A 27,473-nucleotide genomic window follows, 5' to 3' on the forward strand; every position below is an offset into this window, starting at 1 on the left:
TTTACAATTTGTAATTTACCTATATGTATACCTAAAAAAACTTTCCCATAATAGATATATGGAAGCTGCTGCCTTATACTCCGAGTATTAACAACAGCAGAATCGTTAATCTGTTCTGCAAGGAGAAATGCATTGCCCAGATTGCCAGGCAATTTACTAGAATTTGCATGATTGTTTTAGGAAGAACACCTGGAAGATTTACATGTTGTAATAATATTTTATTACTAATAACAAGACAAGTATAATATTTGCCTGTACACAACTTATTAGATCCGTCCTCAATAATGACATACAAGTGATTCATGCGGATGCAACATTCAAAATTATTCCATCAAACATGGATTATCAAATGTTAACATTACATTGCATGGTTCAAAATTATGTAAGATTATTTTAAAACTTCTATGATAAATTAAAACTAAAGCAGAATTCATACTGGTTACTGGCATTTGCTCTTAATAGACTTAAACAAAAATAATTTCATAAAATAAAAGGTGACAATATGCACGCAAAAACCTTTTTAAATTATTTTTTATTTTTAAATATTCTAGTAGTCACTAAAATATTAGAAATACAAAAATATATATTTTTGTCTATATCGCCCATATGTAAGAACATAACAAATATCAGATTACATCCTCTTAAATACCTACCTATGAATAATTACTTGCAAAGAACCCGGTTTATAATATTATTAGATCATTGCCAACATTTGTATATTTTATATATTTATTGATATTTTGTTGGTATATTTAAATATGTTATATTAAACGTTTCTATCAAAAAATAAATTTACTAGCTTAAATTACTAATATATAAAACTCTCGTATAGCCTAATGGACATATGTGTTACAACTCTGGGTATCAGCTAAAAAATCATTCAGACTTTTGACTTTTGACGGACTAGAAAATCACCCCAACCATCTAATAAAAAAGTTTCATACCTTCACACTTCCTGGAAATCCATAACGCAGATTCAAAAGGAAATGGTGTCGTGACTATTTAAATTAAATATCTCTCCTCAACTATCCCAAATAAAACACTGAGCTAAGTGCCACTTAAGGGTGGCTTCTTATTCAAGAAATGCATGTTATGTAACCTTTATCTTATGTGCTTGTTGTGCAAAATTGTATGGATTGTGTAAAAACTATTGTGAAAAAAAAAAGATTTAAAACTTAATTTTTGTCGTAATACATTCTTGTTATAATCTTTTTAAATATATTTATTTTAGTCTATACCTATTACCTATTGTGTACGTGCTTATGGAGAAGAAAACTAGAAGTTCATATAAATCTGTTTTATGGTTCATCAAAAATAATTTAATGCCAACATTTACACTCAGTATAATTATCATATCACAGACTACGAGACAGCCTTGAGAGATGTATTAATGTCAGTTTTTCCTGGTGCTCGTTCTGTAGGATGCTGGTTCCATCATAATCAGGTAAGAATAATACCTATCAATTATCATAAAAAAAAGTATCTACATAGTTTTTCATAATATGTAAAAATAGACTATATCATTACTTTTACTATAAATCTCTTTCATCAGCTATGTGTAATGGTTTTATATGTACAGGCCCTATGGAGAAAAATGAAAAGTTTACATTATTTAAATTATGTAAACAACAATGATAATGCTCAAAAAGTGTTGCGATTATTAATGTGCCTTCCACTGTCACCGGCTCAAAACACGGAAAGTGGATTCTTGTTAATTAGCGCATTTGCTACTAATCATGGAGTCAATTTAGAACATTTACTACAATATTATCAGAGGTTTGTACATAATCTACATTAGGTGATAAAGTTATTCTCAATTATCATTAAATTAAATAGGTAAACATTTAATTAGACCTATAATAAAAACAATCTAACATCCAACAAATAAATCCAAACTAACAAACTTATAATATACTTAATTATTAAATAAAATATCAAAATATGTTTAGGTACTGGTTAAGGAATGTTGGCCTGGAAATTGTGTCAGTTCATGGATTGCCATGTAGAACGAACAATAACTTGGAGAGTTTTCATAACGCACTTGAACTCAAATTCTGAGTCAGCCATCCAAGTTAATAGATATTTCTAGGTAATTTATAAAAAAATATTTGCAATTTAATGGGTGAGCGCCACATCAGCATAAATTGATGTCATAGGTTAGGTTAGGTTAGGTTAATGATTATTTTATTGGATTTAGATCATTTGAGTAAAATACAAACAAACTACCATATCACTATCAATCAACTTTCAAATAATCTAACTACAACAATGCATTTGAGAAACAAATTTTTTTTCTCGATATAAACCGAATTTACAATTTTACATTAATTAGGCACAGTTTTTATTATAACTGTAGATCCCTATCTGTTTCTTTTGTCGTCTCTATAAGTTTAAAAAAGTATTTGTTCATAATTTTGATGTCACATTGTCATGTAGCCAAAAACATTATTTCCCAGAGTCGCGCTGTAAATATATATTTACCTAAGTAAACCTATATTAACCTAACCTACCTAAGAATATATAATTTTATACATCGGTTAACCGTCAGAATATCTTGGTATAAACTAAATATCTATTAAGTGTAGGGCATCTAACCATAAAAGGTAGGTAAACCACTCGAGTCCAATATTTATTTGTCAAGAAATTATCTATATGAAGATTTGGGTAACCTACTTTTTAAAAGTATTTCAAATACATATTCCAAATACTTAAAAAAAAGTATTCAGAATATGTATTCGAATATCTACTAATAATATTCCCAAGTATTTGGAATACTTCACAAAAAGTATTCCAGATATTTTTAGTAGATTTAGATTTCAATAACAAAAATATATTTTTTTTTTTTCAATTCAGTATTTATAAATGAACATTATAATAATCTTGATAATACCTACACACCAATCTGGCTATCTATTGACTATTAGTTATAAAATGTGATTGGACGTTAAAAAAGTTTTCCAAATACTGCATTCAGAATACTTGTAAAAACTAATCAAAATTACCGTATTGAATACTTTCAAAAAAATGTAACTATATGTAACTATATGTAACTATATGTAACTATATGTAAGTTCAAACCTATGTACCTACTACAAAATAGTAGATATTGATAATCGAGTATTATATTTAACACTCTTACTGCCATGTCAGTCATATATGACTGACTCTTAGTTATCTATTTGGATTCTCAAATATTTTCCTAATTTGTATCCTCGCGCTTTGTCAGTCATATGTGACTGACATGGATATTATCATTGTGGCCACGTCAGTCATTTATGAGTGACAATTTTTTTTTTTATTTTCAATTTTTTTCATTGATAATTATTCATTTTTAATAATTTTTCTGCTCAAAAATATTCTTGAGAACATGTTAATTCATAATATAATCATTTTCAATATGTACATACATTATTATGCATGATACAAAAATTGCAAAAAAAAAATATTAAAATTGGAATATATATAAAATTAAATTTTAAGAAACTTTTTCCTAAGCCATTTTTTTGTTAAAACAATATTTCTCTAACAAAAATTGATTTGAAATATAGATATTTGAGCCAACCGGCAATGATTTATCATTTTATTTTTCATAACATATATTTAATCATATTAAAATAAATTTAATACAGTTACCCTTACTGAAATAGTTTAAACAAATTGTATGATATATAAAATTGAAAACTTCACAAGCTCAAAATTAAAAATATTCAGGATCATTATCTGAGTCATAAAATTCACTATCTGAAATATCATAGTTATCTTCTAACACCATTTCAATATCATAAGTATCCATTTTTTTATGAACATAATAAACATTTTCATTTTATTTCCTATTTGCAAATAAGTACCCTGTGGTATAAAATATGTTAAGGAGTAAATATTGACAGTTGCTATAATCATAAATAGTATTATAATAAACAGATTTTGCAATACATAAATAACTAATAGTAACATAAGTAACTAATTTTTATATTGAATGAATAATACATAACTATTTGTTATAATTGTAAAATAACAGTTATAAACTAATAATAAATAATTGATGTAATAATGAATTCAAAAATGGTTATATAATACTAACTATAAAGTCTAAAAAAATAAAAGTCTAACCATCATGCTAAGGTTATTACCATATAGTAATTAATGTATTGCAGAATTTGTTTCTTATAATAATATTTTGGAATTCGTACAACTACAATACTTACTTACCAGTTACCTACGTCGTTGAGTTAGAGACTTAGACTACTTAGAGTATGTTTTGAGCAAATAATTGAATAATTGTATAATAGTATGTGATATTTGATAACAAATTTGGTTGACAAAATATTATCATTGCATGTTCGGGGCCTTGTCAGTCACATATATAATTAATAATATGTGGAATACATATCGCTTTATATACAAATTATAATTATTATAGATTTTTAGTTATATTTTAGTTAATATTTTCTTATTTTTTAAGTAATATTTAAACGTTTTGCAGGCACAATCATACATACTGGTGGAAGCAATGAAAAACAAGACATTCATTTGATCAAAAGGCTTTATAAAAATACAGAGTGCAGCAAAACAGACAGTGTAATTTTGACGCTTAAAAAATATGTCACAACTTATAGAAATGAGGTTAATTTTTCTTTATTTGATACATCATGCTGTTTTATTAATCAAGTATCTCAAAATAACATTATTAGGTGATGGCCCCTAAACAGTGAAGTCAATTTCTGTAGTTTTCAGCTGTATCTTGGCACATCTAGACGGGTATAGTGGCGATTTCCTCCTAAATTCAATCTTTGAGTTCTTCCAATTAAGGTTGATTTTTAAAAATATTTTTTCTTCAGGTAACATCACAGGAAGTTGTTGGAGATTCTCAAATCAAGTGAGCATGAAGGGAACTCCACGTCACCCTTTAGAGAAATAAGGCGCGCAGAGAACATCTGTTGCAGTTGAAGGCTGTTCTCCGGACGAACCTATGTTAACGACTGACTACGAAACAACCAGTCCGACTCAATCATTGTAAAATTAATACATTCATTGCTCTGCGCAGAATCTAAAATTAACCAGTTTTTTTAATAATAAACGGCAAACTATTCTGGGAAAAACGGATATATTTTTGTATGAATAGTTTTAAGAAGATGTCAGCACACAATTTGTTTTCTCTCTTTGATTACGCACAACATAGACAAAATGCATTTCCGCAGAATTGTTTTTTCTGTTTTCAAGTAATCTTAGAGTAAAATCACCCATTACAAAAAAGATAGAGAATAATATTTTTAAGGGAATGTCATATCAATTTTAGATTGTATTGTTATTTAAATTTGTATTTAAGTTTCAAAATAAACAAAAAAATGTTGTAAATTTAAATGATGTTTAAATTGTTTCGAAACAATATTTAGAGAAATCGATGTGGCATTCCCTCAATAATATTATTCTCTATCTTTTTTGTAATTGGTAATTTTACTCTAAGATTACTTAAAAACATGAAAAAAACGATTCTGCGCAAATGCGTATTGTCTATGCGCGTGGACCAGAGAGAGAAAACCAATAGTGCACTGACATCCTCTTAAGTATTAAAAATTAGTGTTGTACAACAATATAATATTGTGTATTGATATTGTTCCGAATTTCCTAAAAAATATACATAGTATATAACAATAGTTATATAACACAGTTTTTTTTATAGATATTTTAAGTTAAAATGGACGAAATTACATATTATTAAATAACCAAGAATAACGATTTTAGTTATTTTTTTGTAATTTTATAATATTAATTCAACTTATCGGCTACTCGTTATCATGCTAATAATAATATAAATATGATATAAAATATCCTAGACTGACAAACCGTCTCTGCTCAGAATCGTTTTTCATACACAATGAAATTATATCATTGAATTCAAATTTAATACCATCCATTGCATGACCCAATTGTATTCAACAATTTACATTGTTTTTGAATTTCTATAATACCAACTAATTCAATTTGGTTTTGTTGTTTAGCTAACAGATAAATGTTCTTTTAATTGTTAACAGTTTCCTATCTTAGATTTAAAATATTTTACTATAATTATTACTTAATACATAATAGACTTCTAAAGTCAATTGAGTTATCCAACTCATTATCATATATCTTATGCAATATTAGTTATCGAGTTTCTAAAATACCTAGTTCAAGTTTTGTATATAATTTTACCATCTTGTATACAATATTTATAATATTACATAGTTGAATAAAATTGAATCTTTTTCTTTTTTATAGAATATCAACATCAACATAGTGTTTAAATTACCCACACTTTTTTCGGATGGGGGTGGTATAATGGTATGAATATTTTTCAACAATAACAAGAAAAACCTATACATATATTTAATATTTTAATGTAACTTAGAAATTAAAACGTATTAAGTATAATTTATAATGTATTAATGTATAATGACAATATGTCAAGTTTCCTTGGTTTTTGGGCTAGTTCAGTAGTTTTCCAATAATTGCACCGACATATATATTTTGTAGAATTATTTCTTGTTAATAATTAAATTGAGTTAAAAATTAAAACCCGATTACCTACTTCTATATGCACCTTCAAAATATCCTTCGTTATATTTATCCCTGTAACAAATATCCCAGTTAAAAAAGGAGCCTTCTATTAAATTTTCAAGCTTTTTTAACCAACAAATAAAATTTTATTGATATTTATAGAAAAAAAAACTAAAAAAAAGGTGGGTAAGTGGATGTCGCTCTGCTGTACAGTTGGTTACAAGTGGGTCACTGTAATGGATGGTATTAAATTTGAATTCAATGATATAATATTATTGTATAAGAAAAACGATTCTGAGCGAAAACGGTCGTCAGCCTATTGTTATGTACATCTACACAACTAAATAAATGAAACACGCATTGAGGTAGTTAACCACTATACTTTATTTGAACACTATGTTAATACAAAATTACACGGATTTGTGGAGGCTCTGTTGAACTGACAACGACTGACTCACCTTGGGGACGAGCGCGGTCGTACGTGCCCGCTGTGTCTCAAAAGTGCCCATGCAGCGGAATGCCATATACGTTGGCCCTCCTCGTTCCTACGGCGGATACATAGTATCGTCGGGGGAAAAAATGTCCGGAGGGGAAATGGCCATTTTCCCAATTCACCAACTATATTAAATTCTCTACCTTGAAAAATTCTGAAGTAGAAAATCGAAGAATCTTTATTGCTCTAAAATGACTCACAACAAAAAAAAAAAACATTGAAAAATCAATATTATGTTCATTGGTCTAAAATATTTATTTAAAAATGAGCGCCAAAAATATGTTGACAACAAATGTTGTCTAATATCCTTGTAGTTCGATATGATAGGTTGAGAATGTCAAATCAACGTTACCATATGATGATTAGAAATCTCTACAAATTTAAATAATTACGTCGCATGTTTCCAACTTTTATTATGTAAAAACAATAAAATACATCGTGCGTTGATGTAAGCCGGCGTAGGTATTTTCGCCCGACCTATTTATTTACGTATTATAAGGTGCAATAAAATAATGGCGAAAGACGATGAAAAGTTCTTTGACAAAGATGAAGTGGCCACGGTGTCTTCAAATACTGGTCTAGTATATTATGGTTTGGTTTCAACGACGAACAGACCGCGATCACTAACCGTGTTAAGAAAGACTTCATATACGAATCGTAATGAGATCAAAGTGATCTGGCATCCAAATGGTCCTGAAGAAATTATCTCCGATGCTAAAGTATATTACCCATCTATCGACAGTTTAAATGTTTTGAAACTAGAGCTTTAATTGTTTTTTTTTAATTTCCTAGGTTGTGTTAATGAATCGATCATTAATGCCTGGCGATGCAGTACAAAAATTTAGTGAAGGCAAGCCAAGTCAATTTGGATATTGTGAAAATATTGATATAAATGCCACAGTAAAAATACTTAACACCAACAAAATAATAGAAAATATCAATTCCCGAAACTTTACTCACACAAAAGTATGTACATAATTAATATTTTAAATATTTGGCAGCTATATTTACAAGTGATGGGCAACAATATCGATATTATATCGGGAATTATTGTAACAAGTTTTTTTCTTCAACTAGCCATGTAAAGCAAATTTTTGACCTTGCCCCTCACTAATATTTACACGTATAAATTAAAGTTCTTTTAATTTAAATATATTATTTTGCTTTAAGCGATAATGTTTTATTTTTATGCTAAAGCCGGGTTCTCATGGTTCATGTATTTGACAATTATATACGAATACGGAATACTTGAATTCATCAAATTACATTAATATTCAACTATACATTCCCACAATTTGTGTGGGAAATAATCGATGACTAAATAATGTGATACAGATATAAATCATAATAAAATCAGTTCTTGTGTTCCTTAAATTATCCAACTATCTCGTTTATCTGTTTTATTATTTTGTAGATCTTTCAGATATTTCCTATATTAAGTTTATAATTTGTATTCTATCAGTCAAATCTAACGTCAAGTGTTATAAAATATGTATGATGCACATTTTATATACCTATTGTAGAAAATGGAAATGAAATTTTCTTTCTATTGATATCAAATGTTATTTTGATACATAATAACAGTTTTAGTTAATTTATAACTACACATTTTATAAGTATAATTTGTTGATTATTACATTTTATTTATAGCCCTTTGCAATCAATTCCTCGGTTTTTTATGAATCATGGGTTGGTGGAGTTGATGATGTCAAAAGTAAAGTTACATTTGTTTCACAAGATGGATCTATTTTTACATTAGAGGATCCATATAGAGGAGAATTTATAAATCTATCTACAAGTGATGTAAGTCAACTTTTATATTAATTATTCTAATATAGAAAAATACGAATACCTATTCTGAAAAAAATATTTGTTTATATATTTCTTTTTTATTGTTTATCAATTATTAATCATATTATTTATTACTAGGGCTCTGATTTTATAGCATACTATGCTTATTTTTTTATATATAAGATAGAAATCTAATTCTTAACCATACATTTGTTTCATGTCATTCTAATTCCAAATAAACCAATTTATTTTTGCTTTTTTCTATGTAAATACTGTTTTTGCTTTTCTATTGATTGTTTGCAAATATTCCAGCTGTGGCATTTTAATATGATTATTATGCATTTATGCTATAGTAATAAAACAATTTTAATTAAATAAATAAGAAATGTTAACTCCCAGAATAAATGGTTATTGGATTATTATTGTTTTCATTGCTAAAATCTAATAAAATACATGGTAGTTAATTCTCATTTTAATTTAAAATAATATCTCGATTTTTTTTATTAAATTTTATACCTAGTTTAAGTTAATTGTTGGTCAAACTTTTATTGCCATTTTCCAAACAATTGTATGCTTTTTTTCTTATTAATTGTGCTTTAACTCCGAGCCCAATATATTACCATTTATAAAATAGCTCAAAAATTACTTTTAATTCTTATGTTTTAAAATTTTAGGGCTTCCCCATCGATGACGATGCATTTTATCATGGGCAAAAATTTAAAATGTATCTAAGTTACTTAAAAAATGCAAAATTTTTAACGATCAGTAACCTAATGAAATGTTTATTGCACGATTATAAGAAGAATTTCAGCTATAAATTTGGGTCCAAGGTAATTAAATAAAGTAATTATATAAATGAGTTTTGATGTTCCCATCATACTAAAATATATAACATACATATTTTTAGTTGGTCAAAGTTTATGTTCAAGATGTTATTGTATCATCAGTTGAAGTTGAATGGTACTGCCAAACATTAGGTGGAACAAAACCGCGTGAAGAATATTGGCCAGCGAGATTATTTACTGGTGATAATTTGAAAAAGTAAATACAAACAAAAAATTAATATTAATGTTATGGGTACTTGTTAAATACCAACATGATAAATACCAAGTTATTGTATATATACCCTTGTTATATGTCGGTTGACCTTAGCCTCATACTCGTAGAGTTAGAATATAGATTTGGTAATATTAAATTAACAAACACATTATAATCAGTTATCAATAGGTTTTTAATTTTTATTAATTGAACAGTACTGTGGCAGCACATTCTCCATTCTCCACTATCCATCTTTCATTACTCACATAACTTATATCTTAAAGGACCATAAAACACTCAATATTGACTTTTATTTAAAAAATCACAAGAAATATGACTACTGTAATGGTACCAATAAAATTTTTTCCGTTAAATAGTTACGACGTCTTTAAAATCACGCATGACGCCATACGATCCTACTCACAGCGGCGATCCCTCCTATATAATAAGTGTTTATTTACAGTTTCGGGATTTTACTTTGTTTATTCTAATTTACGATAACTCTTTCATTTCGTAATACTATACTTGTTGTACAAATACTTTATTTCCAATTGCTTAATAACTATGACATCCGTACTTATGTTTATTAATACTTATTCTTAACACTCTATTCAAGTAAAGAAATACAGACGACGGCCGACTTGTGTTTGCAGGTGAGTGCCAATATTACAATACAGGGTAAATGGTTGATTCGTTGGGTGTGATAAACTGGTGTTTCTTAACATGAACAGAGTGTATTTTTCTGCAGTATGAGATATGCCTATCCATATCTAGGTACCGGCTGTTGTAGAAAATAATATTCTGTATGTACTTTATGAGGTTATGCTGCTTGATGGTTATAAAATATAACTTATAATATTAATACAATTATTTATTATATTTGATGCATTGATTGAAATATTAGCAATATCCTTGATGATCTTAGATGTTATTGTGATTACTATTGTAATCATTATCATACTTCATATTATTTTCATTTCTGACCATGTTATGTTTTGCATATTTTGTATTATTATTAAAATGTTAGCTTGAAAAAATGAATAATGATCAATATTTTGGATTTATTTTTTAGATCATTCATGCCTTTAACTTTTAGGCATTTATTTGGGAGCAGGCCAAGAGAATAACAACTAACCATCAAACACACACCCCAATTATATAATTACCACAAATATTGCGTTAAAAACAATAATCTAATATTTATTTACAATATTGTGGATTTTAAAACATAAGTCACTGTTGCATAAATGCCATATTTTTTCCAAATAATGAGTCAACAAATTATTCCTATAATACATATGACACTTATTAACATATTTATCTATTACCCACGTTCAAAATGTTTGCACCTTAAATTAAGTTCTTAGAGTGATCAACCACTCAGCCTAACTACTCCATGTAAATACATTAAAAATATGTTTTACAACTTCTGAATTATATTCTAGATAACCCATTAATACAATAGATAATATTCATTAAATTTTAAGTAGAATAATAAATTTTTGTCATGACGAACACTTCATCAACACTTGGCGCAGAGAGAAATTGTTTAATTCTAGTTAGTTTAGTTTTAAAAAGTTTGGTTCAGAATCATTTTGTTTTTATAATAACTGTTAGTAATATCATTATTTTTTTGAATATTGTAATCAATAAAGTAAACACAAAATTGTACAATGTATTTATATGTTATTTTCAAAAATTAATCTGCATAACATGGTATTGCAATGTGGATATTATTAAACATAAATGCAAATAAATTGTTTGATATTATTTATTTTATTATGGAATAGTTTTAACTGTTTTTATATTTTTAGACTTAAAACTATTCATCTATTTGAGTCTTGTTCAACTCATGTGGGAGACACACATTGGTATACAATTAAAGATACAGATCATTTGATGACAATGAAACGGTGGCGATCTAAATGTACAGAAGCTTTTAATATTGAATCAGGTACAATACACGGTAAACATAATAAAGATAAGAACCACAATAAACTTTTAGGTACCAAACAACCATCAAAGAGTTTACATCCTATTGAGTTGGATCCTATAAATATAGATAACTTATTATTAAGTATGTATATGTGGTATATTAAACGTATATACTGACAATGTTTATTTTTTATTTTAATGACAGTTTTTAGTTTACATTTAATAAGATAATCAAGATATTTCTTAAGAGGCAAAAATTCAAGAAATTTCTGGTTATATGGAACCGTGGCTGTACAGAAAAATAATATCAAATCATTGGTGGTCTAACAAAGGGGGGAGGGGAGGATATATCCCTCATGTTTTTTTTTTCAATGTTCAATAATAAAATGGTGCGTGTTATAACATCAGCTATGCCAAAATATTTTTTAAAGAAAAGTCAATTTAATTGAAGAAATCTCAACTGATGCAATTTTAAACTTTCATCTGTACTCTTTATCAATTTCTTTTCTTTCAAATAAAATTACTCTGTCAATTAAAATGTATAACTAAACAATGAATTATATTTTTTCTAAATCAACCTTATTATGTAATAATAATAGAGTAAATTTCAGAAAAATTAATATGCTGTTGAATATTGTTTTATAGGTACACAAAATGGATCTTGTAGAAACATTTCAGCTGTCCTAACACAAAAAAATGAAAGAATATTAAATAAGGAATGTAAATTTACATTACCATCCAAAAAATGTCGATTTAAACCATCTACAAGGACAACCGGTAAAATAATAAAAATATTGTAATTTTAAATTATATTTTTCTAAATAGTTATGTTTCTTATCAAGTATGCTTTTCTATATTTGTGAATACAATTTTATTTGTTGGGTAAAAAAGCGTGAAAATTTAATACAAGAATCTTGATATATTGTTACTATAGCAGTTGAAAAATATAAAAAAATACATAACATTTAAAGTTCGATTTTGACAAAATTTATCAAATTTAAAGATTTAATATTTATTTTGTAGTTAAAAATGTATGAAATGTTCAACTTTTATAGTTAATGATTGAAAATTTAAAACAAGGTTCCACGTAAATAGGTTATGGTCGTTATGGAAAATTTACTTTATTCACAAGAATTTCATCAATTATACTTGGTAATATCATATGCTGACTGACCGTATTCACTGAGATTCGTTTTTCTTATACAACAATATTATACCATTGAATTCAAATTTAACACCATCCATTACAGTGACTGACTTGTAACTTACTGCACAGCAGTGCAACACTCACTTGCCCACCGTTTTTGTTTTTTAATTCTTGGGTTTTGGACAACTCTTAATATTGTCAAGTGGTTGAACAATTTTTTTTCATGTTAACATTTCTATTTTTTTAGTTTAAAAATGTTAGAACGTTTATATGTTGGTATGTTTAAAATTTAAACGGTGTTTAAAAAAAAATACTAGTTAGTTTCTGCGTTGTATTTTATGTAAGAAGAATAATAGTATACTGCCATACTGGATCTTTAAATATAATATGTATTATGTAATAGGTATGCAATGGGGTATGGAACCTACAAGATACATCACTATTGAAAAATTCTTAAATATTATAAAATAGTCTTTGTATTTGAAGGTATGGTCTTTTAAGAACACATAAAATAAACAATCATTATTTGAATAAATGGTAAAAATAAATTGACAATGTTAAAAAAAACTTTTCTGTGTAATCTATTATACAAATTTATTATATCTTTATATCTAATACTATAAAATCGCAAGAAAAACAGCTGATCTATAGGGAATTCATGGAGGATCTCATGAAAATTAAACACCGCTCCGTTTCCCCAGTCCGCCGGACCGATCCCGTCGATTCCCTATAGCGCGACCAATCGCGTACCTTCGCCGCGGCGGCGGCGGTCGGTTTTTAAACGTTTTCGAAAAATATTACGCTTTTTACGCTGTTTTTCGACTTTTAGACATTTTCACATATAGTTCGTTTCTTTTAAAAGCCGCGTGGTTTGTACGCGATATCGGTCCATAGACATCGCAATCGACACCAGCGTAGGTCGTTATTATCGCTTTTCGTTTCGTCTTTTCAATTGCCGTCTGTGCTCTATTTGTTAAGTTTATTTCTTTTGAACCCCGTGAATATGCGGTTTGTATACTTAAAAATTCGCGTTCACGAAATGTCAATCGGTCTTCGTTCCATCGCACAAGTGCACAATTAATATATACTGTTTTTTTTGTTTTGTTTTTGATTCAATAAATATTGCATTATGTGATTGTAGACGTATTATTCGGTCCTTAATATATTGCTTAACGTAAACACAATTAAATGTATTATTAAACACAAATAAATGTATTAAAATAATAACGGTCAGATAAGTGAATAAAATACAATTAAAGTTTAAACAGTGTATAGAATTATGATACATAGAATTATATACGATTACATCGATGTATATCGAATATATTGGTTTACGTCGCTCCGTAGACACACAGCTTAATTGTTGAAGTTTTGACCATGATTTGCATCACAAACTGTGGCTCGATAGGTTAGGCGTAGGTTCCCCAAACATAGGATGATAGGTAGGTCCGGATTCGTAGCTCTGTTCGGGCGGCAACCGGCTGTACCGTGTATTCGAAGGCACGGCCGCCCGTCAATTGACTTTTTTGCATTTTTTTCACGTTATATTTCATAAATAATATAATAATATACATGATAATTTTACATTATATGACTGTATATTATATATTATGTACCTATATGTTATTTAAATTATTAGGAATTTAACACATATTATTTTTTTTAATTTGTATTTGTTTTTCGTAAGTAATTTCGAATGTTGTGTGATTGGGTTTTTGGAAAATACTATTTTTTCTCTTCACTTATAGCAGCTATACATACTAGACTTATTTTCTGCAGCACATTGTTCGCTATCCGACTAAGTCGGATAGCCTACCTAGCTGACGAGCTTTAAAGTTAATAGATTTTGACTTGATATGACTGACTTTCTAGACACTCCAACACGGTTTTCGACTTTACACTTTTTACATAAGAAAAAGTACCGGACATGCGACGGCACATACCTACCATTCAATCCGCCGTAAACGGATTGCTCATTTTGGTTTCGTCTTAGACAGTGATGACTGACTTCCTTAACACTTAAACATGCAGGTTTTTGCATTTTTTTTTTTTTTGATATAATTATATATACATTACAGGTACATGTTTATATGTATTGTATTGGTTAATATAATATTATGCATCTATATGTCATTTTTTTTATGAATTATAATAAATAGGTACAATATATTATATTTGTTTGTATTTATATTGTATAGTTATAGTTTGTATTTTTCGTAAGTTGTGTGATAGGGTTTTCACTTATAGCCGCCCAATGTCAGGTCTGCAATCCACCGCAGGTGGATTGCCTACTTGATAAGCCGTAGCACATTGTCCGCGATCCGACGAATTCGAATTGCCTACTTAGGTGGCTAATTGGATGTTGATCGATTTTGACTTGAGATGACTGACTTGCTAGACAATCCAACTCGGGTTTTGACTTTACACTTTTTACATAAGAAAGAGCACCGGACATGCGACGGCACATACCACTCTATCCGCCGCAGGTGGATTGCTTATTTTTGTTTTGTCTTAGATGGGTAATGACTGATTTGCTGGACACTCTAACATGCAGATTTTCGAATTAACATTTTCTTACACGTATGAAAAAGCACCGGACATACGCTGGGGGATAGTATCATCATTGAATTGCCGGTTTTCATGGGCCATGGGAGATTTCTAGACACTGAATCTTGACTTTCAAACGTTCCCACCTTCGAAACGAGACCGCCAAAGAGCCAGGCCATATCAGAAATTCTTATCACCTTCTAATGTATAAGTGCGACATTTATGTGTCTCCAAAATCGGTACTCACTTACAACTAACACGGTCAAGGGGACCAACTATTTTTTCGATTATTCACCTATCTACGCAACTAACGGTGTCCGCAATCCACCGCAGGTGGATTGCATACCTGATGATATACGCTTCGCATATAGTCCGCGATCCGACGCAGTCGGATCGCCTACCTATGTGATTTTAAGACTGATAGCTAGACAATCAAATAAACCTATCGACTCTACACTTTTTAACAATTTTAACAACCAAAAGCAGCGGAGAAACGGGAGATGATCCTGGAGATCGTATCTAGCCTATCCATTTACAACGTTCGTGACGGATTGCTAGACGCTCAAACTTTTAAACATTCCCGCCAAAGCGCCAAGCCTTATCTCCAATCCATATCACTAATCCTTATCACAAATCCTAAACTTTCGTCCTACAGCCTTTGTGACTTTTATAATTCCAACGACATTGTCTCCAAAATTGGTACCCACTCTCAGCGAGTCCAACTTTCCCAGAGTTTCACTTAGAGCTAGTGTTATAATAATATACTAAACTATTTTATAAAATTGAAATAAATTGCTAATATATTCTTTAGGCAATAGTTGTGTACATACATTAAAATCGAACAGACTAAAGAGGAACCGTTTGTGGATATCATTAATTAAAAAAAGTAAACAATTCAATATACCTAAAATAAAAACCAAACCAAATTCCAAAGTTGTAGTTGAGATTTGCTACACAAAATCTATGGTAGATGTTATATGGCAGGTATGTATTTGAAAACATTTGTATACTCTAAAATCTAAATAAGAATATACCAAGGATTGACCAAATTCAGTTTTTGGTTTGCATGATCCTAACTTGGAGATTCCCAACTATAATTTATACCAAATCATTAGTGACTTATCACAAAAACACAGAATATAATATAAAAGTGGGATTCTGCCTAGAGCACAACATAAGAAAAAAAAACGCAGAACATTACTAAAGGTCATAAAGGAGAAATTGGGATCATTCAAAATGCTTAGTTTATTTAATATTTATATAATATAATATCCAGTATCTTTTAGTTTATTTTAAAGCTATTTGTTTTATAGGATGGTACTAAAGAAATGGGAGTTTCTTCCACTGATCTCTACCCAGTACAAACTCTTGATGACCTTGAGTTTTTTCCTGGTGATTTTGTTACTGAAAAAAATCCTGTAACTTACGTTTATGGTGTTGTAGAATATGTGGACCATGCAGAACGCACTGCTCGTATACAATGGTTTAAAGTTTATCCTGATAATCCATCATTGTATGAATTAACTGTGTTAATATTTATTAAAACCATTACTGAATCTAATATAACTGATTTTTAGGCCAAATCCTATTGAAAAGACTTATTTTAGTGTATATGACTTACGTGCTCATCCGGATTTCTATTTTAAATCTGGTTGTCTCATTAGGCATAGAAATCCTGATACAAACCCAGATTTAAATACCTTAACTGCTGGACAAGTATTAAGTGCAGGGCCTGATGGCAGGGTAATTTTTTTATACAATTCATTAAATAATAAAATATTTATGTAAATATTGTTAACATTACTATTTGTGTACTGTTTTAATTGTTTAGATCTTAGTGATGTGGGTTAATGGTGAAAAAACCGAATGTTGGCCACATGAATTATTTGTTGTCAAACCAAACAGTGATGGCTTCAGTTTTCAAGATGAAGAATATGACTTATCTGAAGATTGGATGTCTGAATGTGGTTTTATTACATCGGATACAGAACCAGTATACGAAGTAACCAAACCAAAATATAACCAAAGTATAACCAAACCTGAAGAAGCTGGAGGTTTGTACAGACTGTAAATCCCTACATTTTTATGTACTACATATAAATTAAAATTAAAAATTAAAATCTTAAAACATTTTTTTTTTATTTTTCATGAAAAATTGCTAACGTTGTGAATCAAAGAAGAAAATCACTTCTCAATGTACATTACATTTTTATTATATAACAGAATGTTCAAATCGTATATTTCCCGCAGCCAATTATTTCCCATTAAAAATCTTAAATCAATTTTAGTAAAATATAAAAATAATTTTATGAAAACAAATAGTTTAACTCCAATAAAATAAATTCAAGTTTTGAGTATACGGCATAATGGGTATGTTAAATTTCATAAAACCATTCACCGTTGTATACATAAAACTAATTATAAGTTTAAGAGATCGAATATTTCTAAGGCTAATATTTGATTTATAAATTATTAATAATTTCTTAATCCGGTAATTTGAACTATTTTTTCTAAATATTTTCAACATTCCATTGTGTATAGAAAATTATAAAAATATAAACAATTGCAGTAAGTAGCCTTAAATGGTAGGTATGTATTGCAGAGACAATATTCATGGGTGTTTGGTGTCCTATTAAGCATGTTTCACACGGTCATGTATTATACCTGCGCGTTTCAGTTTATATGCGCCACCCCAATGATGTTGCGTTCCCATTTAGTGGTGCTTATGAACTTAACCAATATTTACCGAATGTTGTGCATTTCGTACTGTTACATACGATGCCCGTCTATGTGAAAAGGGCCGTAGGCATTTTATGAAAGTTTATATATTAAAATCTGAAGTCAAAAAAATGAAATAATTTTTAATTTTATCTATTCTTTTTTACAGTTTTTGGTGTGGTAGAAACACTTATGGATAATTCACACAAATACATCAATTATAACGATAATTTAAATCCATCGTTACCAAAAGTTATTGCTAAAGACATCCATATACTTCAAAAAAGTTTACCCGCTGGAATTTGGGTGAAAACTTTTGAAAATCGTCTGGTAATTAATATTATATTACTTTTATGAATATAAAATTAAATTAGTTTATTAATTTAGCAATATTAAAGTATTAATATTATTTGAATAACAGTTGGAAAAAGTTGACAAAATAATAATAATTTCTATTTTTGTACCTTAATTATTTATTATTTTAGGATTTGTTTTCAATAATGATTAGAGGACCAGAAGAAACTCCATATGCTGGTGGTTTGTTTCTATTTGATGTCAAAATTCTACCCACATATCCAAGTCAACCTCCACTCTTTCATTATTATAGTTATTGTTACGACCGGTTGAATCCAAATCTACACGAAGATGGAAGAGTATGCCTTAGTCTTTTGGATACTTGGTCTGGTCATGGTTTTGAATTATGGTCACCTGATGATTCAAATTTATTGCAGCTACTATTATCAATACAAGGTGGTGAAAATGCATTTTTATACTTACTCTAATATTAATATTTTATAATTGTTTCAGGAGTGATATTGGTGAGTGAACCATATTATAATGAACCTGGATTTGATTCCCAGCGAGGTCAAAAGCTTGCAAAAGAAAACTCTCGAGTTTACAACGAAATGGTTCTGATCAAAGTAGTGCAGTCAATGACAAATATGTTAAACATGAATAATTCGTAAGTTAAAGCCAAACAGAATTGTTAACCCTATGACTACTGCATTCAAATATGGCTATAACTGGCTAAGAAAAAATTGAATACCTACTCAATGACAGGAATTCAGTGATGTTTAGTGCAGTCATGTAATTTAGTTAATGTAAAGATTATATTGAAGTTATGGAAAAAAAAAAGGTTAATTTATAGCTAATTTTTCAGGGTTATTCAAGTTGTATAATATGAAACTAATATTATTAGATTTATGTATGCTATTAAAGTATATAACCGGGGTCACTAAATGGCGGCCTGAGCACAATTTTTATCCGGCCCGTAGATGAGAAAAACAAGTAAAAACTGTTAATGCACGGTTCTAGAGTTGTAATTTATCACAAAATCTGCAATTTTGATAGTCCGCAAACAATTTCCAGATTCCCAATGTGGCCCTTCAAAAATTTCACAGTAACTTTAGTTTGGCTACTTTATAAATGTTAAATGATTAATTAGCTTAATTATCGATATCTGCAATTTTGATGGCCCACTAACAATTTCCAGATTTCTAAAGTGGTCTTTCAAAAAAAAAAAATTATATTCTATACATTCAGAAATTTCAACTATAATTTTTCACCGTGGCAGCGTTCTCAGAAATTTTTAAAGAAGGCGATAATAAAAATTGATAACAAATATTCTTAATTTTAAGAAATGGTATTTTTACTGTCGCATATTTAAAAAACTGTCATTTATAAAAATCGGTTTATCAATTTCCTTGACTTGAAACAAAAATGCCAACAAAATTTTGACCCATTATATTCTAAGTGTATTAATTACAGTTTGAAAGTTCGAGATAATGTTGAATATAATGGTTGACACTCAGAAAAAAAATAACAAATTAAAAATGATTTACCAATTATCACCACTTATCATTTACCACTATGCAGTAAGTGAACGGAGTTAAAACACTCCAATATTAAATTTACTTGTAATTTAAGATTTAAAAAAAAAGCCCTCCCTCGTTGAGAATACCCATTATTTCTACATCATCATAATAAATACTATTAATTTTAATATTTTTTTATTTTTTCATTTAGAGACATTAAAAATGCAGGGTATTTTGAAGAAGAAATACTCGAACACTTAAAAACACATGGTCCAAAGTATGTTTTTTGTATATTTTACCTATGTAATAGAATTATTTTATTTGTAGTATGACATATTTATCAATATTTTTAGGTTAATCAGTGCATTTGAAAATTGGATTCAAATGTCTGAAAAAGAATTAACTGAAGGTAATAACTACTAATTCAATAATTATTAGTTCATTATATGACGTTATGATTGATACAGTTTACACCAAAAAATAGTATTTATTATTTAGTACATATAAATTATAATACTATTATTTTTTTTGTCATATTTAATGTTTAGATGAAAAACTTGTTCCGGGATATCCATTATTACCACTTTCCAAGGGTTTTTGCCTATCAATAATCAAAGCATTAAAAGATTTCAAAGAAGTATTGATTACCATGAATATTGTAAATAATGTGTAAATTACAAAAGAAATTTAATTTAAAATGTAACTCAAATTATAGCAAAAAACACAATTAATATTAAACACAATTTCTGCATCTTTTCTGTTTTTTTCTGGTAGTTTACCTTCACTCTCACTATCAACATTTGCATGAACTATTATTTTGTTTGTATTAATTTACTAATTAAATTTAAACAAATTAAATAAGAGCCTCATCTAAAAAAATACGGTTTAGTGCCTCTACTGTTCAGATGTAATTTTGTATTTTACTATATACAGAGGTATACAATTATTTTATACAGGTTGTACAATAAAAATATAAGTCAATATTATAGGAAAATTAATTTGATATTAAAGAAATTATTCATTTTCCTGCGACCATCCATTTGTGTTTAAGAAGCCTCATCACTAATAGATTTTAAGGAACATTTTATAGGCAACGTATTATGCATTCGGCCTTCGATCATGTCGTTACGTTACTTATAATTAATTATCGTTGGTGTGAGCATAGCCACATCTAGACCAACATTTTTGGACACATCGTAAAGCATTTCCAGATATATTAAAAATAATTTCAAGTATACTATATTTTAATATAGAGTCAAAGAGTAACAGATTAAGAAAATACAACTGGCACAACTATTTTATGTTGATTTTTCTGTCCAGTAGATTATATTATTTATTTAATATACTGCTAGTTCAGATTTAAGGGCGACACATCATGGTAGCCGTATCTATTCGGGTTTTCAAACACCAGAATGAAAATATTAAACAAACCTTTGCGTGTTAATAACCGTGTATTCAGGTTGATATTGGTTTATATCAGATTTTAAGAAGTTCAGAAAAAATTTTATATTTTATACCTAGTTATTTTTAGTAGATATATTTTTTTAAAACTTTAAATGCTTAGCCTCCACAAAAATAAACTATAAAAAATAGTAACTCGTTAAATTGTCACTGCAAATACTATAAATTATAATCATAGTGTTTGGTCACTATTAATAAAAAATAATGATTGTCTAACAAACGAATTTGCACATTTGTGAATTTTGACGAATTTCATCAAAATTCTATTTTCAGACACTCATAAAAAATTGTCATGAAAATGTGAACTTAGTCTCCACTTTTTTTTTAAATTTCAACTAATAACAACTTATGAGGGACTTTGATACTTTGTATAGTTGTATTAAATATTCAAGGTTCTTAACCGAGCAAAAATTAATTTATTGACCCCATCTAAGGTTAAAAAGATTGATAACTTCTCATGCTTATATATATCTTAAAAAGAGTCAAGATATTTTGAAAATCTTATGTAGGGAAAATGTTCATTAAAGCATTTGGTGGAACGTATCTACGGTTTTTCATTTTCAAGTTACTACGAAGAGACAAAATTGATTTTGTCGCTACCTACCTGGTTTTTGCGTAAAAGTTTTCATTTTTCTTTAATTTTTTTTTTTTTATTCACGATTTATTTATTATTTAATTATTTAATTTGATATTATTATTTTGCCTACTGTCTAATATTTTCAAATATTTTCATAAATATAATACATTATAGATGTATATTTTTGATCAACTGAACTACTTGATATATATAAAATAACAGATTAAGAAAATACTACTGGCACAACTATTTTATGTTGATTGTTCTGTCCAGTAGATTATATTTATTTAATATACTGCTAGTTCAGATTTAAGGGCGACACATCATGGTAGCCGTATCTATTCGGGTTTTCAAACACCAGAATGAAAATATCCGACAGTAAACCGACAGTAAACCGACAGTTTCACAGGGAATTTAATTACTTTTTATTTCTGTTCACGATATCAAGCAGTAACAAAAATGTTATCTGTTACCAATTAAGACTGAATGCTATACAACATCATTATGTACTTTACTATTAATCACATTGATTGTGATTGTGTTTAAACCCATAATTTGTGTTAACCTTTTCACAATGAGTTGCAATTGAAGTTCTGTTATAACAACTCGATGACAAATAGTATCGCTAATACACGTAAGGAATCTGTTGCACAATGTATAATAGCATAATAAATTGTAGTATTTTCGAGATTAAATGCAGATACCTAACAGCCCATAATATATTAATCGGTTTTTTCAGTTTTCAACCATTTGAGATGTTTAAATAATTTACTGATAACCATTATATACAGACGTTAATTCATCACAATTGCCATTAATAATTAACAATTATTAACAAATGAATTTTTCAACTGTCATATTAAAGTCTACCCTAAAATTTAATAATAAATGTGAAATTGGTTCTGATTACGATTCAATATTTAAATTTCCGTGCTAATTGTTGTACTAAACATCAAATATTGATATAAATATTATACATAAAAAAGGTTTTTACCATTCCATTCATTCTGATTAATTCATTTTGTTATGCTTCCGTCGTATTATATTTAAATATAATTTATTATAAAACTATTTAAGAAAATTCAATGCTTATAGTATTATTATAAAATGTCACATTGGCATATTATGATAGAAAAAAAACAGATATATAATTTCATATTCACGCAATCATAATAATATATTGTAAGTATATAACATTTTATAATACATATCGGAACAAACAATAGTTATCAACAATATTAACGTAGACTTATTGAAATTTAAAAATATAGAAAATGAAATTATTTAAATCATTTACAAGGAAATATTTTTTAACCCTGCAGCTATGGAATTACAATTATTTATGCAAAAAAAAAATTAATAGTTGTATAATACACAATAAACCTATGCTAACTTATAAGACGTCAATAACACCGTTCCGATAATAATATCTCGTTACTTTTTTAGATAGTTTTAGATAGATTTTAGATACTTTTCGTAGATTTTTGTGACTGGTTTCCAAACATGTTTCAGTTTATTGGCCTCTTTGGAACTAGTCCCTTGGCCACTAGCCTGGTCCTTGACTGCCGTTTTATTCTTGTCGTCTTTGGTGCTTTTAACTTCTCTCGACAGCGGAGCGTTACTATTATCCCGACCGTCCATGTCGATAGCAATAGTTTCGGTGCAACGTACAATATTATTTATCTAATTAATATTTTACAACAAGCGTATAAAACACACTCAGAAAAATGGTTAATAGCGCTATCGTTTATTACTTATAAAACGCAAAGACCACTAGGAAGTAGTGTTGGTACTTATTGGTATGCGACATGTTAACTTTGCAGACGATGAGCAAGCCTCGGATCTATACACATACACCGACACACGCGCAATAACGGAAAAATCTATATTGTTTCGATTTTGACTAACTCCCATCTAATCAATATAATTACGTCATTTATAACATTATCGTCGTGATGCAAAATAAGACATGATGCCCACTCTTGAACTTTGATTACAATAAATCGGTTGATTTTTTCAACCTCATGAAAAAAAGTCAATAATAAATTGATAAAATATAATATATAGTTCAAATGTACTTAATATCTATTAAGCGTGGCACACAGGTATCTAGGATTTTTCTCTTTCGTACTATACGATTTTGGCACTTTCATACTATACAACTTTTTTTCTTATCTCATTTTGGCGCTTATGTCTTTCCACAGTACAAACAGCGGACGCACACTAGTTGCCTCCCGAAGTCAAAAAGGTCAATAATTTTTATACGAATTACCTCCCGGCTATATACTATAGTTGCCTTCCGACGTACCCTAAGTTTTAGGTCTAGTACTAGTAACCTTCTAATAGCCAGGTAATAAATATACAAGTGGTTTTAAACGTTTTAAAACATATCATGTATGATGTATCAAAATAAGTTTGAAATTTCAAAGTCGTAATTTATGACTTTTGTTATGTTTGATATTTGATACGATTACATCTAACGACTAAATATTAAGATAATATACTCTTTTGTGTAATGATAATATATAATTGTTAAAGTACACAGATATACAGACGTTAAAGGTAAATAATAATAAGATCAGATATATATAATATAATAATAAGTATAATGATACGATGTATAATAGTGTTATGAGGCGTAATATAAATCAACGACTATGTATACCCGGCTACACTACACAAGACATATATGCTGTAGTATTATAAAAATGTATAGTCAGCGTCTGCTGAACTACAGTGTGAATATATTACTTATACACTACATTATATAGGGTGTTTTTTTTATAATTCCAACACTTTCCCAAACAATATACCCTAATACATCAATATTTATAACACCTAACATCTCCCTTAGCTCATTGAACCGCGTTCGAGAAGATGGCTTTGTCATAATGTCCGTAATCTGCTCCTTGCTGGATATGTACTCCAATGAAAACAATCCCTCATTGAAATTTTCTCTTATATATATAGTGTTATGTACGTCTACACAAATAAATAAATGAAACACGCAGTGCCATTTTCTAAATGTAAATCTTGCTCTTGTTCAGGAGTAATGTTAAAGTTCACAACAAAACAGTGCCGATCGATCCGTTATTATTGTTTCAAAGAATTTGCGTTATGAAAAGATCAAATGAGGAGCTCCGAAATTATTTAGCTTATGAGTTGGCTCCGTTTCCAGTGTCGCTCTATGACGAAAAAGGAATGTGGAAAACAAATAAATCAGCATTGTACGGCAGTTTCAAATCACTCACTCCTGAACAAGAGCAAGATTTACATTTAGAAAATGGCACATACGTGATTGATGGAGGATTTTTGTTACATCGCGTGGTGTGGCATCAAAATGAAACTTTTTAAGCTATTTGCACAGCATATATTAATTATGTGAGTTAACACTTCGGATCGAACTGTATAATAGTTTTTGATGGCTACAGTAATCTCAGAAACAGCGTAAAAACAATGGAGCAGACTCGCCGAGCAACAAAAACTTCATCTCCTGATATTAATTTCAAAGAAACAATGATTTGCACAGTAAGCCAAGAGAATTTGCTTTCAAATAGAAATAATAAAATCTGGCTGATTTCGATGCTGTCTGCCAAATTTCGATTGAATAATTTTATCGTTAAACAAGCTACAGATGATGCTGATGTTTTAATTATTGAAACAGCGATAAATGAGGCTGTGAATAATATAACAATTGTAGTTGGGGAAGACGTGGATCTCCTTGTGATTTTAACTGCTCGGGCCCTAGCGACACAAGAAATTTTCTTCCTCAAACCAGGTAAAAAAAATGTTGAAAGGAAACTATATTCATCCCAAAGCTTCGATCAACATCATCTTATTCGAGATCAAATTTTATTCCTTCATGCTTTCTCGGGCTGTGACACGACATCTGCTCTTTCCCACAAAGGCAAATCATCAGCTTTAAAACTAATGACAAAACGAGAAGATCTACGACTTGCAACTCAGATATTTAATTCACAAAATGTTTTGAGGGAAAAATTGATTGAAAATGGTATCAAATTTATGCTTGGTATTTATGGAGCACCCATCGACGAAACCTCTCTTAACGAGTATAGATACTCGAGTTTTATTAAATCTGTGAGTAAAAATAAGCCAGTAAAATTAAACCTACTTCCACCGACTGCTGATGCTGCCGAGATTCACCTGTTACGTGTTTACTACCAGGTTCAGAAATGGTTGGGTAATGAATTGAATCCCACAGATTGGGGTTGGATTTTAAGGGAAGGTGTCTTAATGCCTAGGAGAATGTTGCAGCTCCCTGCACCAGATTGCCTTCTTAATATGATTTTCTGCAAGTGCGTGAAAGGTTGTGGAGCACTATGCGGCTGTCGAAAACTAGGATTGGACTGCTCAGCAGTTTGCGCTAACTGTCACGGGCAATCATGCTACAATTCACCCCCACTTGAAAGTACGGTCGAGGAAAATGATAATTCCAATAATATTTCTATTAACCCCAACGATGTCATGGAGCAGACAACTGAAGAAATTGAATCATCAGAAAATGTCTATTATAGCGACGGATATGAGATAGAGGAAGAAGAAGATATCTAACTCAAAATGTATTGATAATTTTTTTTTTTTTTATTCGTGATAGAGTTTTTTAGTTGTGGAATAGGCCTACTAGGGATACCACGTAAAAAAAAAACGCGCTAGTACTCAACCTCCGTAGGTGGTGTGGAATAGAGTAAAAATAACGTAGAATCAATATCAATGAATGTAAAAGTGTGGTAGCTTAGACCGTACACGACGATTTTCATAAATATCTATCGGAAAATAATTCTTATACATACTAATTTTTAATTAATTTTTTTTCTTGAAACCTTTTGATTGTAGGCTTAATGACTAAGGATATCTTTTTATAGATAATTTACTCAGCTTTAATTTAGTATATAGGTGTTTTAGTTGTCCAATTGATATTTTAGGAGGTATTAGTGAAAAACTGATTTTTGAGCAATTTTTACCCCTAAAAACCACCCTTAAAAGTTAAGCACATGTGTTATCACCGGGGACTTTTAGGAGAATAATCAGGACCATAAACTATAACGAAAAACCAATCAAAAGCTTTTGTTTGATTTATTCCGAATAGAAACTCTAACTGCTGTGGACTATTCCGCTGCATGGGCACTTTTGAGCCACAGCGGGCCCGCCCGACCGCACTCGTCCCCAAGGCGAGTCAGTCGTTGTCAGTCCAACAGAGCCTCCACAAATCCATGTATTTTTTGTATTGACATAGTGTTCAAATAAAGTATAGTAGTTAACTACCTCACTGCGTGTTTCATTTATTTATTTGTGTAGACGTACATAACACTATATATATAAGAGAAAATTTCAATGAGGGATTGTTTTCATTGGAGTACATATCCAGCAAGGAGCAGATTACGGACATTATGACAA

General features: G+C 29.2%; 1 protein-coding gene and 1 pseudogene across 1 annotated transcript; both read left to right on the plus strand.

Moving 5' to 3' along the window:
* Positions 1–1,262: 1,262 nt before the first annotated feature.
* LOC132936522 (uncharacterized) lies at positions 1,263–4,880 on the plus strand (annotated as a pseudogene).
* A 2,662-nt stretch (positions 4,881–7,542) lies between these two features.
* Positions 7,543–20,693, plus strand: LOC132936532 ((E3-independent) E2 ubiquitin-conjugating enzyme UBE2O-like). The gene is made up of 17 exons (XM_061003275.1): positions 7,543–7,749; positions 7,823–7,996; positions 8,681–8,833; positions 9,496–9,651; positions 9,729–9,862; positions 11,674–11,936; positions 12,440–12,571; positions 16,300–16,472; positions 16,802–17,001; positions 17,066–17,231; positions 17,320–17,542; positions 18,376–18,536; positions 18,692–18,956; positions 19,014–19,167; positions 20,232–20,297; positions 20,374–20,429; positions 20,569–20,693. The coding sequence occupies exons 1-17, from the start codon at positions 7,543–7,545 to the stop codon at positions 20,691–20,693; spliced, it is 2,808 nt and encodes a 935-aa protein (XP_060859258.1).
* The last annotated feature ends 6,780 nt before the right edge of the window (positions 20,694–27,473 follow it).

The sequence above is a fragment of the Metopolophium dirhodum genome, chromosome 1 (assembly GCF_019925205.1).
Source record: "Metopolophium dirhodum isolate CAU chromosome 1, ASM1992520v1, whole genome shotgun sequence".
Taxonomy (NCBI): domain Eukaryota; kingdom Metazoa; phylum Arthropoda; class Insecta; order Hemiptera; family Aphididae; genus Metopolophium; species Metopolophium dirhodum.

What these genes read in the sequence shown, in the direction of transcription:
- LOC132936532 (XM_061003275.1), top strand. Translation starts at nt 7,543, where the DNA reads ATGGCGAAAGACGATGAAAAGTTCTTTGACAAAGATGAAGTGGCCACG. An exon ending in TAAATCTATCTACAAGTGAT is followed by an intron (nt 8,834 to 9,495) that starts GTAAGTCAACTT and finishes TTAAAATTTTAG; the next exon opens with GGCTTCCCCATCGATGACGA. An exon ending in TATAGATAACTTATTATTAA is followed by an intron (nt 11,937 to 12,439) that starts GTATGTATATGT and finishes ATTGTTTTATAG; the next exon opens with GTACACAAAATGGATCTTGT.